The sequence below is a fragment of the Arachis ipaensis genome, chromosome B8 (genome assembly GCF_059453495.1).
Source record: "Arachis ipaensis isolate K30076 ecotype BB chromosome B8, ASM5945349v1, whole genome shotgun sequence".
In the NCBI taxonomy this organism is placed as follows: domain Eukaryota; kingdom Viridiplantae; phylum Streptophyta; class Magnoliopsida; order Fabales; family Fabaceae; genus Arachis; species Arachis ipaensis.
Window position 1 is genome coordinate 92,424,755 of NC_142443.1, and position 18,718 is coordinate 92,443,472.

The 18,718-nt window shown below is 32.2% G+C and overlaps 1 protein-coding gene across 1 annotated transcript; it reads right to left on the minus strand.

The window, feature by feature from the left end:
- Window positions 1-266: 266 nt before the first annotated feature.
- LOC107614163 (uncharacterized) lies at window positions 267-2,322 on the minus strand. The gene is made up of 2 exons (XM_016316393.3): window positions 2,007-2,322; window positions 267-1,106 (listed from the first exon to the last, which is right to left on the minus strand). The coding sequence occupies exons 1-2, from the start codon at window positions 2,190-2,192 to the stop codon at window positions 498-500; spliced, it is 795 nt and encodes a 264-aa protein (XP_016171879.1). The 5' UTR covers window positions 2,193-2,322; the 3' UTR covers window positions 267-497.
- Window positions 2,323-18,718: the final 16,396 nt, after the last annotated feature.

The window sequence follows — 18,718 nt, forward strand, 5'->3', positions numbered from 1 at the left end:
AACATCTTATGAACGATATTTCCATTCAAGCACACATATGTTAGCCATAAAGAATGACTCAATAGCAGATCCATGGATAGTATCTAATAAAAATGTTAACAAATTCTTAAATGCACAGCCGAACACGTGAGCATTAATTCAAAATTTATAGAAAATATTACATTTTAACCTTATAAAAAAATTAAAAGTATTAGTAAAGGAATAGCATTGATGAGAAAAAGAGTAAGACTGTAGGACAGAACGAGGGAGAGAGAGAGACAATAACAGAGAGAAATTGGATAATTTTCTATTAGCTTTGCTACTGAAATCGCGTTAAGTTTCCAATATACATATAAAGAGAAAAGGGCTAATAATATTACTCTGAACAAATTATCCTATCCTTAAAATCCTTAAGAACCACCCTAAATTTTATCTATCATCACATTTACAAAAGCTTGAAAAAAATCATATAATAAAATAATAAATTAATACCCCAAATTATGATCATAATCATAATCTTAAATTGAAATATTAAGGTCAATCCTAGGTTTCTTAACTGATGGCATGGGAACAATAGTGTTACACCTAGGACACTTTGGATTGTTCTTCAAGATCAAAACATAAGACAAGCATCCAGGGCACCCTGCAGCAATTGGTGATGACAACGTCGATGACGATGATGAATTACCCATCATCAACATCATCATCTTGTTATCATCACTCTCTTCCTCTTGCATCTCCCGAATTGAGGATGAGGATGACGAATACGATGATGGTGATGATACCGATTTCAAGAATGATGTTCTTTTTCTTAGTATTGGCTCCTTCTCTGCCCTCTCTAGTGCTGATTTCACTTTGTCAAGAGTGCACACACTTTGGTAATTGTTGTTGTTGTTGTTGTTTGAGGGTAATGAAATTGAAGATGATGAGACAAGTTTTAGGTCTAGGTTTGTGTCATCAAAGAGGTTCAAAGGAACTTTGGACGATGGTTGTGTTATTGAAGATGGGAAATTAAGGTCTTGAAGTTTTGGTCCTAATGTTGTTGATTTCACTTGATTTAGCTTTTGTTCATTCACTTGTAGTGAACCTAATGTGTTGTTGCACCTTTGGATATAAACTTTCCCTGACTGAAATATCACAAAAGGAAAACAAAAATCCATATTAATTAATACTACTCATACAAATACTCATCACATATATGTAAATGATCCAATTAATTTATTGATTATCAAACATTAAGAATATATATATACTTAAATTCTTAACCTTTTTTTTTTTTTGAAGTGTCTATTCAACGTTTTATTGTAAAAATTTACTGCTCTTAAAACCTTAATAAATGATTTTAGAACATACTAGCAAAATCTTTCAATTAAAGAATTCATTGATGAATTCGCGTGGAATCAGTTAAGGAAATTATCAATCAATTAATTAGTACTGTAAGTTACAATGGAAATTAATTGAAGGTAGTCAATGGACGTTTCGTTATAAGATTGAAATCAAGAAGAAAACTAAACAAGATTTTAGAATATGAAGAGAATCTGAAAGGGTTTAAAAAATCGGATTTTATGTGTAATAAATAAATAAATACAAAGGTACAAAGGAACGAAAAATTGAGTAAACTGTAGGCCTGCTGTTACATTTAAAGCCAAAAGTTGAAAATACACAAATACAATCACTGATCAGATACAATCCACTAATAATCATTAGCCACTTAAAAGAGAAATCGTGTACAAAAAAAAAACTGAATCAATTCCATACGGCAAAACACAAAATAAAAAAAAAGCCTTAGAAAATAATAATAAAAAATAAAATAAAATATAACGCTCCAAATTGATAAAATAAAAATTACATTCAACAATAAAATAAAATTTCAATAAATTAATAATCAAAGAGAATTTCCAAAATTCTCAGGAAACAAAAGTTTCACAAAGAACTAGAACGGAAAAAAAAAAGAGAGAAAAAAGGAAGGAAAAATATTTTTTTCCGGGAAAAGAACGGAAAAGAGAAAATTGAAGAGAAAAGGGAACCTGAAGGTCAAGGCGTTTCTCCCAACCGGTGGGAACCTGCAAGTCGAGGTCGAGTTCCTGTGATTCGACGGAGGAGCCACCTAACAGGTCCCGTGTGATCAGAGCCGTTGATTTCTCTGCCTCATTCCCCACCGTCCGATGCTGTTCTCCCATCACCCTTACCAGCGAGCTAACCTCTGCTGCCATTTCTCTCCTCTTTCTCACAATCGCAAGGACAAGTATATGAGATTCTACTTTATAGAGAGAGAAGCTAGAGAGAGAAAGTGAAAGATGAGAGAGTTTGATGTATGTGACTATGTGCTATGTTCCTCCTTCGTGTGTGTGACTGTGAGGGATTTATATATGCCAATAAAGATAGACTGTGCGTTATTATTAATGTTGTTATTAATACTCCATAATTATTTTTATTTTTCATTTTTTTTATTGTGTGTTTAGTAGACTTTGTATTTATAGTGATTTATTACTAACTGATTTTTATGCACTACTATTCATATGTAAAATATAAAAGTTTTATATAGATAAACGGTGAATCCCTTTGTTTGAAAATTTTGTTTGATAATGTTAAGGGTATTATTATCATTGGAAAAATAATTACAGAAATTGGTAGAATGAAAAAAAATTAATTACTGTTGATTTTGTAATTAATATTATGTTTTGAGTCTTGTTTCCTTAATTCACTGAGCGGTTAGACTTTGATTTTTCAATTTACAAAGTTTTTCACTCTAAAGAAACTTATTAATTCTTATCATTAATAATTAATTTTGAAAATAATATTCTAAAATAAAAGATTAATAAAATAATAAAACTAAATAAAAATTAATTACTATTAAATTTATAACTTTTATATTTTATTACATGAAAATTTCATTACCTTAATTTAAAAACAGTTAGAGACTTATTTTTTTATTTCACCGTTCTATTTTTTATTTTTACTGAAAGTAGGATTTTTTCAGTATTTTAGCAATCTATTTACTTTATACAAGTTTAATCCCTTAATTTTATACCTTTTTACGAGACTTTTGTTAAAAGTAGATATTTAGACTTGCTATAGTCAATTAGATTTTTTTTATTGAAAATTATGTATTAAGATATTATCAAAAGTAATTTTTTAATACTAAATAGTAATTTATTTACATGTGTATTAGTATTACCCAACACTCTTCATCACTAAATTACTATTGATTTTACCTTTATATTAATATATATTAATTAATAAGAGTCATCAGGTTAGAAATAAATTTAATTGGACGATATAAAAAAGATACAAAATAATATAATATATTTTATATTTATTATTTTTGTTCAGTACCATGGTAAAATTAAAATATATTAAAACATAGAAAAGAGAAGATTGAAAGATATGTTATTAAATTAATTTAATTAAATCGAGTTTCAATGGTTTTCGTTATCATAAGGGAGTTTGAATTTTAAATAATTTTGATTAATTTTGATTAATTGTTTCATTTATTGGGGGTATTAATTAATGAGAGGGTGTAGTAGTGGAGGAGTGGGAAGAGAATTCAAGAAAGAGGGTGGCATGTAAGTAAATGCGTGCATTTAATGCAGGGAATAGTGAGTAGACAAATTTTGGTACCTTAATTGGGTAATTTTTAATTTAAACCATTCACTTATCTTCTTTCAATTTTGGGTTGCATAATTATCACAAGAATTAATTAAAGAATGGTCATAATAATGGCATTATAGTTTTGTATTTATTCTGAAAAATTGAAATTTTATTTTATCTTTGTTTTCGATCTTTTAACTTTCAAAGGTTTCAACCTCATTAATGAACATTGGACCCTGTGGGTGCATAACGTTAGATTTGTATTATCAAACCCTCTCATTAAATTTTGGTAGAATACAGTTTTGACACGTACCAGATCTTGAAAGCCAAAGTTGGGCTTAAGGCTCCACCAAATTGTTTGGTCCACTTGTTGCAGTTTCTTTTTTCTTGCTTCTTGTTAAATTCTCACCAAATTTTAGACCAAATGAAATTTTACCTTAGAATGGAAATCATATATGATTTACTATTTTTTATTCGGGGTAAAAAATATGAATCATTCTACGTATAGATTAAAGTTTAGTCAATAAATCAATCATATATATAATATATATTAAAATAAATAAAAATACATATTTTTTATATATAAATACATAATAATTAATACAGTGAATAGTGAATAATTTTTAATATACAAATTTTTTAAAAACATATTATGCAAATTATTTAATGATCAAACACAAAGATGACTTTAATTTGAACATTTGCAAATAATTATAGTAGTTTAAAATCTAGGATTTAGGAACAAAATCTACTCGTCTTGCGAGTATCAATTTTACGTGCATTAAAATTTTTATTTTGTCAGCAATGAAAAATTTTTTTGTAATAATAAAAATAAAATAAAATAAAATAAAAACTGACTGTACTTGAGTAATACAAAAAATACTTTATAGAATTTCAAAATGTTTAAACATATAAGGAAAAGAACGTTTACAAAATTTCAAAGGATTTGAAAATAATTAAAAAGAACAAAGCTTGACGAAACACAAAAAATTACGGTAAATGAAACTGAAACAAATAAAAATTACATAAATATAAAATGCAGAATTGTAAATAACAATAAAAGGAAGTGGAAGAAAACCTATAGACAAACTAAGCTATATAAAATTGTTAAGGATGTGAAATCATAACGAGTGTATCTCTGAAATGAATTTTTGACTCACATTCTTTTGTATTCTGTTAATTTATAGATCAATATGACCAATCATAATATGATCAATCATTTTGTGACACGTCACTAATTCATCAATTATTAAATAATAATTGTTTGTGCTTAATTTTTTGAGTTGATTATCTCTTTAAATTCTCTTTCAACAATCTCTTTTTCGATCTCATTCAGAACACAGTAGATTCTGATCCATCGATACTAAAAACTATATCAGTCAAATAACAAAACCTTATATTGAACATGATTAACAAACAAGTAGTATATTAATTACTGATATTGATAATAAATTCAAGATTTAGGTAAAAAAGGAAAAAAATATTTTATAAAGTTACTTAATTATATGACTAGCTAGGTGCATAACTAACATTTATATCTACTCTTGAACAGTTAATTACAAACAAAAATAGATTAATAACTGTGGAAAAATTTTTAGTCGCAGTCAAAATTAACTATGCCTCCTATTGTTTTTGTTCTGAAATCAGAATGTGGTCTTGGGTAAATTTTATTGTTCGCAATTTTGAATGCAGATCTTTCTATTTACTTTATGGAACTGAGGATTTCTGTATGTTTATGAAGTTAAATTGATTTAAGGGTGAAAATTCACTTATTTTACCATTTTAGAGAGATTTATATTCTAGAAAATCGATCCTTGTTATGGGATTTTTTAAGTTAAGGCACTGTTTCATACCATCATTTGTTTATTTTGGGATTTGGAGGTATGCCTTTTTTCTTATGTAATGATTGTAATTGTTATTTTGAATGCGTTGGTCATTCATCAATGTTAGACGTGAGACTTTAGAGAGAAGAGAGATCTAGATATGAGGATTTTTATATATTTTTTTGGTGACTAAGGATTTTTATATATAATGTAGTATCCAATATTCAATATATATAAATATTCAACATAAATGTATTTGGTTGGATTTAGCAATCGTATGTATCTAATTTTAAACTTCTAAAACTTTCACTATTTTTTTTTTATAGTTTGTAGGTTAAAAGAATAAATTAATATAATATATTTAAAAAATTATTATTACAGTATGCAATGTTAAAAAATTCCAGTCATGTGAAAACGATCATAATTATTATATTTTATTCTATTCTATAACAAAAATAAGATTTTTTCACGTAAAGATAAATAAGTTAAACATTTTGGGTTGAATGCAAAATCCATCATTATATCTTCTATATTAATAGAATAAATAACCATTTTTAATTATTAAACATTCTGATGCTGATAAAATTAATTATGAAAAACTAAAATTAATATTGTACCTATCAAAAATTAGTTTCATTTGACAAAAATACCAATCATTAATTTTTTGTTCATTCTGTTAAAAAGTTAATTAAAATATCCAAATTATCGCTGTCTTATATCTTCCACCTCTTTCACCTTCATATTTGACTCTACCATCGTTAACCTTAATCTCTTCATCCCCTTTATCGATTAGTTTTCTTTCCAATATTTTCTAATTGATATTGCTTCAGAAACCAACAAATAATTTTTTTTTTTATAAAATTCTTTTTTCAGCACATAAAAATCATGAACAAGTTAAAAAAATATAAGTAGAGAGCATGGTTTGAGGAAATAATCAAAATATACTCATAAAAGAGAATAATACAGAGTCATTGAAAAATGTTGAAGAACAAGCCATAATTGTTTGCTTTAATATATGAGAGAGACCATCGTCATTGTCAATGCTGGACAGAAAGGGAAAAGGCAAAACAGGACCAACATAACAGCACGTTGGCTCTCACAAGCTCGATAGCCTTTTCGGCGTCGACAACAACAATAGAGAACCCTTTTCTCCTGCGCACACTGTCTTGTAACCTCTTTCTCTCTTGTCCTGTCGGACCCAACGGCGAACTTCCTCACCGTCGCACCCTCCTTCTTCTTTGTCTTCTTTATTCTTTTTCTCTTACTTGGTTGCCTCAGTTTCCATCTCTTTCTCGCTTGTCTCTCTCTCCTTCCCTTTGTGTTTCTCCCTTTGAGCATTGGCAGCACGATGATTCTGTCTTTGTCGATGACGCTTTCTTTCCTCTTCCTCCTTTACAATTTTTCCTTCTATATTTTTTCCCTCTTTGTTTCTTTCCTTTTCTCTCCCCCTCTCTCCCTCTTAGTCTCTTTGGCAGATTCTTGCGTGCGTGTGTTAATGAATTTAGTTCGTCTTTATTATTATTTGTTGTTGTGTCATTTTCATAGTGCTGTTGGTTTTCGTGGCGGTGGTGTCAGTATAATGGTGGTAGTATAAGGTAGTGATGTTCATAATTTAAAAAAAAAAAACAAGTGGTTTGAAAAGTTGAAGATAATGGTATAGATTAGGGTAGTTTGGGTATTTTAATTACTTTTTTAATTGAGTCAACAAAAAACTAACGATTGGTTATTTTTGTTAAACGAAACTAATCTTTAATAAGTACAATAGTAATTTTAATTTTCCATGGTCAATTTTATCAGCATCCGTTCAAATATTTTATAGTTAGAGATGGTTATTTCCTCATACTAATATAAGCATAACTTAAAAAAAAAAAAACTCTTAACGGTATTAGTTAATTGATTAAGAGATTAAAAAATGAAAAGATTTAGTTCATTCATTGCCTAAACTGTATAGAAAATCTAAAAATTTAGGTTCAAGTTACACTTTCTTTAATTTTGATTTTTAAATTTCCTTAACAATTGTGTTTAGTTACAAAGTGTGTGATTAGCCTTTGTATCCTGGTATTCTTCTGTGAGTAAATACTTCCTGAACTACACAAGGATGTAATAAAAAATACAATTATTCGAAATACCCTTGTTAAGAATATATGCAACATCTCAAGGAGTTGTTTTGCTATCCTGGCCAACTAAGCATTATTGTACATCTTTCGGTCTATATCGTGACAAAACTTGAAATGTTGGTGCAATATACAACAACAATGAAAAGTATGAGAATTTCTTTATAAAAAATTTGTATATTAAATATTATGAAGTTATAAATAAACAACACTTATATTATACAAGTTCCATTAAAAGTTTTAGACGCGATCAAGGTTATGTAAACCTCGAGTGAACCTTTGATAATGGTTCTTAAAGACCTAAGTAATTCTCTTGTACCTTTGTATGGTGAATAACACACTACACAAAAGATCTACGGTTACGGTTTTTGATCTATCATCACGGTTTTTTTACTGTGGCTTATTCTGCCATAGCTATAAAGTTATAGTCACGGTATTTTTAATCTATGATCACAGTTGTAGTGTTCAAAATTTGGCACTTTAGGCCACGTTTTTTTACCGTGACCATAGGTTAATCTATGGTCACGCGTAAAAACCATGACCATAGGTTGCTTTGGTTACCCCTTTATTAAAACCGTGATCATAGCCTAATCTATAGTCACGGTTTTCACTGTGACCATAGCCTCTATGGTCACCCTACCTTAAAACCGTGACCATAACCTTATTTATGGTCACAGTTTTCACCGTGACCATAGTCTCTATGGTCACCCCACTTAAAACTGTGACTATAGCCTTATCTTCACCTTGACCATAGCTTCTATTGTTACCCCACCTTAAAACCATGACCATAGCCTTATCTATGGTCACGGTTCCTATATGGTCACCCCACTTAAAACCGTGACCAAAGCCTCTATGGTCACCCCACCTTAAGACCGTGACCATACATAGCTTTAGGTCACTCTCCAAAACCGTGACCATAGACTCTTTTAGGTCACCCAAAAAATTGTGACCATAGACTCTTTTAGGTCACCCCCCAAAACTGTGACCATAGACCTTTTTAGGTCACCCTTTTTCTGAAAAACCGTGACCATAGACACCTTTAGGTCACCCTCAAAAACCGTGACCATAAACTCTTTTAGGTCACCATTTTTTGAAAAACCGTGACCATAGACCCTTTTTGGTCACGGTAAAAAATCGTGACCACAGACCCCTTTTGGTCATCCCCCAAAACCGTGACCATAGACCCTTCTAGGCCACCTTTTTTCCAAAAACCGTGATCATAGCCTTTTTTGTCACGGTAAAAAACCGTGACTATAGACCCTCTATGGTTATGGTTTTTTACCATGACCGAAAAAATCGTGGCCATAGACCTAAAATGTTGTAGTGCCAACAGTTTGGCAAAACATTAGGTATATATAACATTGTAGCTTGTAACATGTAATTAAATCAAAAAAGAAGAAAAATAATGCATATTAGTCATCTATCAAAAGAAAATTCTACTTGACCATTTGATGCAGACACAACCAAGTTTGATCATGGCATGAGCATTGACAATACAATTGGGCTTGATCAAGGAAGAGACATACCTGAATTATGTGGGTCTATGACAAGGACAAGAGCACGAAATGCTAAGATGACTTTATAACATATTGTTGCAAGTATACTTGGAAAAAACCCCAAGCAAGAAGAATTGGAGCACAAGGTTGTTCTTTGCATCATTAACCATGAAGATGTATAACTAAGATGATAGTTGTGGATTTAATGGGCTGTATGATTCTTTATTAGTTCTATGCTATTTTAAAGTGTAATAAATGCTTAGTAGGATATTTAGAAACTTGTCACCCACTCAGCATCTTAAATGTTTAGTTTTACTAAGAGAGTATTAAGTGTTTAACTATTTTCCATATAGTGGAGCAATAAAGACTTAGTGGAAAAATCTTTTCTTAGTGAATTCTTTAGTAAGCTTCATATTCACTCAAACTTTCTCTACTCAACCTTTAAATAAAGGTCTCTAGGTTATGTAAAAATCAGATTATGAATATTAATATTTTGTGAAATTTATTCTCTCTTGAGTTCTTCATAGAATTCTCTGAACTTATCAAAGGTATTTATCCTTGTGGCGTTCTTAGACTTACCAATCTTTGATTGTGGTGCCTTGTCATATCCAATTTGTAGTAGTTTCTTAAGTTTTGTTTACATCTTTGATTAAACAACTTTGTTTTCAGTCATTCTTGGGTCTTTCTTATAGTTCAGAATGTCATCTTTCTTTTTGTTATTGAATTACTGAAATTCGAATTTAGGAGAGTCAGATACAGGTTTGTTTAATTTCCTATATAGTTGATTCATGGAAATTATTTCATATAACCATTAGTGATAGAGGCTGCATCCATGTTTGAGGTTGTCCCATCCTAAGGCTATGACTAAGACCACAACAGAGGTTGTGACTGAGACCGAGGCAGATGCTGAGGGAGTAGTTGTGATGTAGAAGGACCAGTGAATCCATATAGTCAAGTTGAGTCTGTTATGCACTACTTGTGTGAGTGGAAACCAAATCTTAGGATAATGGTGATTAACTCTAAACCATGAATCAGGCCATAACTGCGAAAATCGAGGAGCATCCGGGGTAAAGTGAAAACAAAGGGGTAAAAGTAGTAGAAGTAGTTATAGGTTGATGTTCTTCTTTGGTCGCTCCTTACAACTACCACCACCATCGCGACCTCTACTATTCTCTCGTGCCATGTATCCTGCAGCATAATGAGATACATTAAATAAACATATCAATGTAATATATATATATATATAAACCAATTAAGTATACCATAAGTGCAAACAGTTTAACCAATTACTATCACTCGAACTCATTAGTGTGAGCTCTAGGTGCATCTTCATCAACACCACCATCATCCTCATTATATTCATCATTTGTACTTGATGCTTTGGGATGTCCATTATTTCAACCTTTCAATATGGTGATGTTAAACATTATAGATTTCTTATTTTGCCTATGAATCTCACATGGTTTAATTCTTGATTTTGGAACGATACATCTTGCATATCTTCTTAGGCCTCAAGAAAACCCTTTTGTTTTTTATTTAATTAGAATCTCTAATTAGGTTAATCCCTCTTAGGATATTGCTATCATACCTTGTACTTTGTATGTGCATGTGCCTTGAGGACGTGTAGGATCATACCAGTTGCAATAAAAAAGACTGCCTCTTTGATAGGTTCACCCGGATACCTCAACGCCAAAATCTCCCTTAATTGTCCAAACCAATCAGTTCACATTGAGCAATATCACCCTTAATATTAACTCCAATGTTTTTCATTGTCCTTCCTCTAGCATGTTCGAGTGTTAAATTTCATCTCATTCTCTTTCATCATGGTTCAAATAGTACATTTTCAATTTGAGCGACATGCTACATTCCATAGATGAAGACATGTTATGCCATTAGTTGTACCATAGACCTTGCATTATTGTAGAACAATTGTTAACTAATTTTAGAGATTAAACTAAGATATGAGTGTACAATAGTTGTTAACTAAACCTTATATATGATTGAAACCATGCCTGAAATTGTTTCATATTTTGTGTCATTAATTGAGAAGTAGAGAGGTTTCTACAACAATTCTAACATGAGGTAAAATCTCTAGGCATCATGATTATTTTCTTCTTCCTCTTATACTTGGATTCGCGCCGACTACTTTGCTGTTCGCATCTTTTCTTCACCCTTCTCTGTTCCTCAGTCATTTTCCAAAGGTATATAGGTGTCAAGTGTTCTTGGGCTTTTTGATTTTTTACTATTGCTATATTTTGGTATTTAAGAAGTGTGTGATTTTGTGATTTTTTGGTTGGAAATTAATTTATCTATGTTTAATCTTGAAATACTATCATGATTTGTTCAGTTATTTAATCTTGTGTTCCCTAAACTTAGTTTCTATAGGCTGTATTTAAGACATAAAACAAGAAAATAACATTCATTGCTCAACTGTAGAACTAGCATTTGTGAGTAACTAGCTTGAACGTGTAACTTGTATTAGACTTACAATAACAGATATTGGCCTTGTTGGTATCCATGGATCAATAACTCCAAAGTCATCCTTGTAAGTGAACCTACTTTTGAAGTGTTGAAATTGGTTAGTTCTTTTGCATTATTACTTTAATGATCATGATTTCATGCACAATTGTTCTTGGGGTTGACTTCGTATTTGTGCATAATGTAAAACATAAATAGATTATTAGAAGTGTCTTTTAGATTTAGGCTTGTAGCCTGACAATTGAGTGATCACATGACCTTTCAACAATTTTTAATATTATAATTTAATTTTTTTTTCAATATTTGCTTGTAAATTTGTGGGGTTTCAAACTCGCACAATATGTTTTAAAAATTTTTCCTTCTAAAATTGCGGGAGATTTTAAAATGCCACAAATAAAAAAACTGACACAATTTACAGCAGGCATAAAACCACCGCAATTTGTTTAACTATTAGCAGTTTCTCAAAAAATGAGGTAAACCAATTGCAGGACACCTAACTACAGGAGTTTTTGAAACCACTGCAACATGGCGGTTAAAAACCGCCGCAAATTAACAAAAATTTCCGCAATAAAGCGTTTTTTTGTAGGGTCCAAGTTTGATTTTGAGTTATTGGTGTCACAATTTTTACATACGTATTTGGAAAAAGGTTTTGCTTTTTACTTATTTATTGTGTTTTAACTAAATTTTTTAAAATTATGTGTTTGCAACTATCCACATTACATCAAACAATTTAAACAAGTATCATACAATGTATAACTACTTTTGTTATTCCTAACCATTCTAATTGGTCTTATTCCCCACAACAAAAATTGAACAAATACAAACAATCTCCTTAGTCTTCTACACAAGATTATTTCACTTCTCCAATCATGCAACTCTATCCTTTTAGGTTCAAGTCTCTATCCTAAATATGCAATAAAAACATTTTGAAAACTAAATTGGTCATCGAACAAATCTAGCTACTTTTTGTCTATTGATTTAGAGGTTTAAATAACCGAATTATGATAAAATAATATATAAAATTATAAATAAACCCACAAGAACATAAATATATTCTAATGTAAATCCAAAAAAAAACATAAATTTAAAGTTCAATATCAACTAAAATTTCATAATCCCATGCAAATACACATAAAGGTAGCACAATAGTAGTATTAAATAAATTAATAATTCAATTAACAGTCACAACCCTAGCTATTACAATTATAAAATTTATAAAAGAAGTAACAAAAACAAGTTAAATCCACCGATAGGTATAATAATTAGTTAACAACTAAACATCTTAACTAACAAAACAATAACTTCAAAAAACTCAATAATAATAAAAGGGGAAAGAGAGGCACAAGAAATATTTGTCTAAAAAAGAGAGAAAAATGGACTAAAGAAGGACCCAAAAAGGGCCAAAGATGGACGAGGAACAAGAATTAAGGCAATGAGTCAACAATAACAAATACAATGATTGGAATGCAAGATACAAGAAGAGACAACAACTTGAAGGTGGGATGTAGGAAGAGACGACTATACTGCTTGGAGCTTTGACTAGAGGACACAACAACAACATGCGATAGGAGGACACGACAAATGCGATGACCAAAACAATGACAAACTTAATAGGAGAAAAGGCTAAAGTTGAGAGAGTGAGAAACCAAGAAATAATATTAGGATTTTTTCATAATTCATTAGATTTTTCTTCTTTTTTTTTTTTCCGTTGAATTTACTTAGTTAAAATTAATTCGTTTTATGTTGGGTTTAACTAATCAATTTTTGGTTTTTTTTCCCAAGATAGTTTTGTTTAAGAATCAAACGCACATGTGTTTTGTTTCGGTTTGGTTCAACTTTTAGGCAAACCAAGGGTATCATCTTCAAAAGTATCACTAAAGGAGGTCATATTTGAAGACTCAATTACACTATTTAATATATCCACATCAACTTCCATGTCTCCTCTATTTAATAAAATAAAATAATAAGTCAAGAAGAAAGAAAGTTAACAAAATGTATTTTTATTGAATGAAACAAGTTTTATTATTTCACTCACCATTAGAATATGAAGGCATAGCATTATCTGTGTGGATATTAAACTTTTAAGACTTTCAATGTCTCTATTAGTAAACTTAGGATCATCTTCATCTACTATTACCAAAAATTCTATCACAATGCTTTGAATTGGATTATGATTCTTCTTCTTTCGATGCGACCTAGATTGAAGGTGTAGATTATAGGACACATAGACAATATCACTTACTCTTTGATGCTTTAATCGATTTCTTCTCCTACAAAGGATTTGTTCAAAAAGGTTCTAGTTCTTCTCACATCTAGATGAGGAAGACAAATTGTCAATTTTTGCAAATTAGAAGTACTCCTGTAACACCCTACCACACAGAGTCTTATGCTTAAGTCGTAAAATAAAGGTGGTGAGGTATTATAACCTCTAAAATAATATATATATATATATATATATATATATATATATATATATATATATATATATATATATATATATATATATATATATATATATAAAAGTTGAAGGAATTTAATAATCAAGGAGCCTTGAAACATGAAAGATAAAAGTGCAACTCTCGAGATAACATTTACTTGCGTACGATGAAAGGTATATATATATATATATATATATATATATATATATATATATATATATATATATATATAAGAGGATCAGATTCAAAATATATAAAAATATACATGGAGAATTGTCTAGACATATATACACATAGCAAAATATCAAAACTAGCACCCCACATCGCTTGCTCAGAACTCCAGATGCCTGGTGAGGTGCCTCTCAACCTGCATCTGAAAATCACAAATATATGGATGGAATGAGAATCGGAGGTTCTCAGCATCGTAATGGTGCTGATGACATGTCATCTTATGCTAGTTTTACTAGCAATTTTTCATTTGTTTTCATTAGGTTTCATGCACTTTCTTGCACAATAAGTAAGTGACTGGAATGGAATTTCATGTTTATCTTGGTTTAATCAAACATCATTAATTTTATACAAAATCATGAGATTTATGCAAGAATTAGGTGATTATTATAAATGCTGCAAAACCTTATGATTTTGGTGAGACTTTGATTGCATGTTTGGTTGATATCAGGTGAAAAAATAAAGAGAAAGAGATGCAGTGTAGAGTAACGTGGCGTTCAAATGAAGAATGCCACGCTCTCTACCCACGCACACGCGTACAGGACGCTTACGCGTGGGGGACGAATTCTGGAAGACCCATGCGTACGCGTGGATGTAATTAGCGCTCATTTGCAAAGAGAACACTACGTTGGCTTAACGAGCATTTTCGAGCAAATTTGAATTAGGAATTGAAGTTCTGTAATCGACGCGCACGCGTACATGACGCGCACGTGTCGATTGAGCATCTGGGGTGAAGCACGCAGACGCGTAGGTGGCACGGAAACTTGAAATTGATATTTCGCCACCCACGCGCACGCGTGGGCAGCATTCGTGGCGCAAATGTAGCGCTCATTAAATGAACGCTATCAAGGACGCGCACACGTGAATGGTGCACCTAAGCATGATGGAAGCTGAAGATGGTAATGACGTGTACGTGTATGTGACGCGTACGCGTCGATGCTGAAAAATGCCAAGGGACGCATGGGCGTAAAGCACGCGTACGCGTGATGAGTATTCAAGCGAGCAATGACGCACACGCGCAGTAGACGCGTACGCATCGGTGAACAAGCGTAACGCTCACTCTGAGAACGCAACGCTCCCCTGGAAGCTGCAACCAAGTACCCAATTCTGATCCACTTTATCAGAGGTCAAAAAGCCCACTCCAAGTACTTGATGACTAAATTAGAAAGTGTATAAATAGATGAAAATTTGATTTCATTAGAACCTTTTTTTTTGCTTCTCTTTTACCTTCTTTTGAATTTATCTTTTTAGTTCTGTTTTAGGAATTCTGAGATCTGAGTTTATTGGCTTTCTGTTTTCTTTCTGTTGTTCTTCTTCTGCATTTTCTTTTCTGTTTTGGTACTAGAGCAATGATGAACTAAACCCAAATTTCATTAGGGAGAGGAGCTCTATTGTAATCCCAATGAATCAATAAAATTCTTCTTCTTCTAAATTCAATTTAGTAGCTATTGGATATCTTCTGTTTTGATTTAGAATTCTTCACTCCGGAAGAGGGTTGAATTCCATTGAATGCTTGTGTGAGCCTCGGAAGGGGAATCACTTGTATTAGAATTGGAGCTCTATCCTTCACTACTCTCTTGATCAACACCTTTTGGGAGGAATTGAGATCTTGATAGTTAGTGTGGCTTATGGATGAGAGATATGCACTTAACCTCTTCTCATGACAATTAGATCAAGGAATTGGCAAGATTGATTATGATTAGAGAGATTGGATTGCCAAGCAATTGGGATCCAATCAATTTCAATCCGCCATAGATCTACCAAATGATTGAGAAAGGAGTTGAGCCCAAATTTGATTCAGGAAGGATTACAATACCTCCAAACCCTGATGAATCACTTCCTTTGAAATTTTCCACCTTAAAGCTTTCTGATCTACTGCAGTTTACATTCTATTTTGATTCCCAACACCCAAATCCCTTTATATTCATGCAATTTAAGTTTTCTAGCAATTTAGCTTCTGCAATTTAAATTACTTGCACTTTAAGATTCAGTTATTTACCTTTCTTGCAATTTAAGTTTCAGCTCTTTTACTTTCTTGTTCACTAAGTTTCTGTAATTTACTTCTTCTGTAATTTAAGATTCTGTCAATTTACATCCTGCTTTCTAGCTTCTTGCAATTTACTTTCTGCTCATCAAATTTCACTCAAATCTTCAACTGTCTGCTTAACTAAATTCATCACCCAATTAAAATTGCTCAATCTATCAATTCCTGTGGGATCGATCTCACTTTTGTGAGTTTTACTACTTGATGCGACCCGGTACACTTTTCGGTGAATTTGTGTGGAATTGATTTTCCCTCAACAAGTTTTTGGCGCCGTTGCTGGGGATTGATTTAGATTGACAATCATTAAGTAGGTGATAATCTAGATCAGGCACTTTTCTTTGTTTTTGTTAAGCACACTAACTGTTTGAGATTTTGTTTAAGCTAACCTTAACCTCACTCTAGCAATAGAGTGCTTTATTTTTAGTTTCTGGTTTGTTTGTGTTTTATGCCAGGAGGAAGAAGAGGTGCATCTACCTCTTTTGATTCTGAGCCAGAGAGAACATTCTTGAGATTGAGAAGAGAAGCAAGAGGGAAGGGAGTTATTGGAGAAGAAGAATCAGAAAAGGGAGACCAAGAAATGGAGGGTAACCTCCCCAATCCACCAGAAGAGGTGGCCAACAACAATGGCCAGCCTCAAAGGAGAGTTCTAGCATCATATACCTTCCCCAATCCAAGAAATTGTGGGAGCAGTATACTCACTCCTAATGTTCATGCAAACAACTTTGAGTTGAAACCTCAACTTATCACCTTGGTGCAAAACAATTGTTTCTATAGAGGAGGCCCCCTTGAAGATCCGACCCAACACCTATCAGTTTTCCTCAAGATTTGTGAGACTATTAAAATAAATGGTGTTCATCCTGATATATATAAACTGCTACTATTTCCATTCTCCTTGAGGGATAAGGCATCTCAATGGCTAGAGACATTTCCCAAAGAAAGCATCAACAATTGGGATGAATTAGTGAGCAAATTCCTCGCCAAATTCTACCCACCTGAGAGGATCATTAGATTGAAGACAGAAGTGTAAACATTCACTCAAATGGATGGAGAATCATTTTATGAGGCTTAGGAGAGATACAAGGCCTTGATCAGGAAGTGTCCACTTGAGATGTTTAGTGAATGGGACAGACTTCAAAATTTCTATGAAGGATTGACTTTGAAAGCTCAAGAGGCTCTTGATTATTCAGCAGGAGGTTCAGTACAGCTCATGAATATAGCTGAGGAAGCCCAAAATCTCATAGAAACTATGACCAACAACCAATACTTTTATGCTCATCAAAGACAACACCAACCAGCTCAAAGGAAGGGTGTGTTGGAGTTGGAAGGTGTAGATACTATTTTGGCACAGAATAAAATGATGCACCAACAAATCCAGTAGTAAATGGAGATGATAGCAAAAAGGATAGATGGTCTTCAAATAGCTGCAGTGAGCACTGCAAATCAACCACTAGCTGGATGGGAACAACAAAAAGAGAGTTATGAAGAGCAGCAGCCAGAACAAGTTCACTATATGCACAACCAAGGTGCTGGGCAGAATGAATTTCATGGAGACGCTTACAACCCCTCTTGGAGGAACCATCCCAATCTAAGATGGGGAGACAACCAGAACCAAAATTCATGGCAAAGGAGCTCCAACCAAAACAACTCCCGCAATACAAACCACCAGAACCATCAAAACACTAACCAAAATCCATATAGAAAACTACAAAATAATCACCCTGCATCCACTTACTACCCACCAAATAACCCATCAACTAACCATAAAAATTTTCATTCACTATCCACATCCCATACTCAGCCACAACTACCCCAAGAATCCCGAAGAATCTCTAATTTGGAGATGATGATGGAGAAAATGATGAAGCATCAAGAGTTGGCTAATAAGAATCATGAAGCCTCACTGAGAAACCTGGAAAGACAAATAGGACAATTGTCCAAACAGCCAGAGAGACCAACCAATACTTTCCCAAGTGATACCATCTCAAATCCCAAAGAAGAGTGTAAAGCAATTCAACTCAGAAGTGGAAGGACACTGGAAGATGACAAAGTTGACAGTGAAGTGGCAATTGAAGATAAGGATAAGGAAGAGCCAAAGAAGAAGGAAGAAGAACCTCAAGTTTCAAAGAAGGAAAAGCAAGTCATGGAAGAGTGATAAACCCCAATTTTGTGGTTTATCTTGTGCTTATTTTGGGGAATTTTATCAATTTTTCTCACATTTATTCAATGAAATAGCATGGTTTTGCAATTCTCCCTTGATTTGTGCTTAAATGTGAAAACATGTTTTTTAGGCTCTAAAATTGGTGATTTTAATTCACTTTAATTTCATTCGATGCCTTGATATGTGAAGGTTGTGGTAGGCTTAGAGAAGGGGGGTTGAATCTATGCCTTCCTTTTAGTTGCTGTTGTTACCCTTTTAAAACAGATTTGCAATTCTGATTCTGTTTTAACTTAGCAACAGAAATTTATGAGACAATTTATTTTTGTCTCATGAATATCAGAAAATAAAACTCAGCAGAGAAGAGAAAAG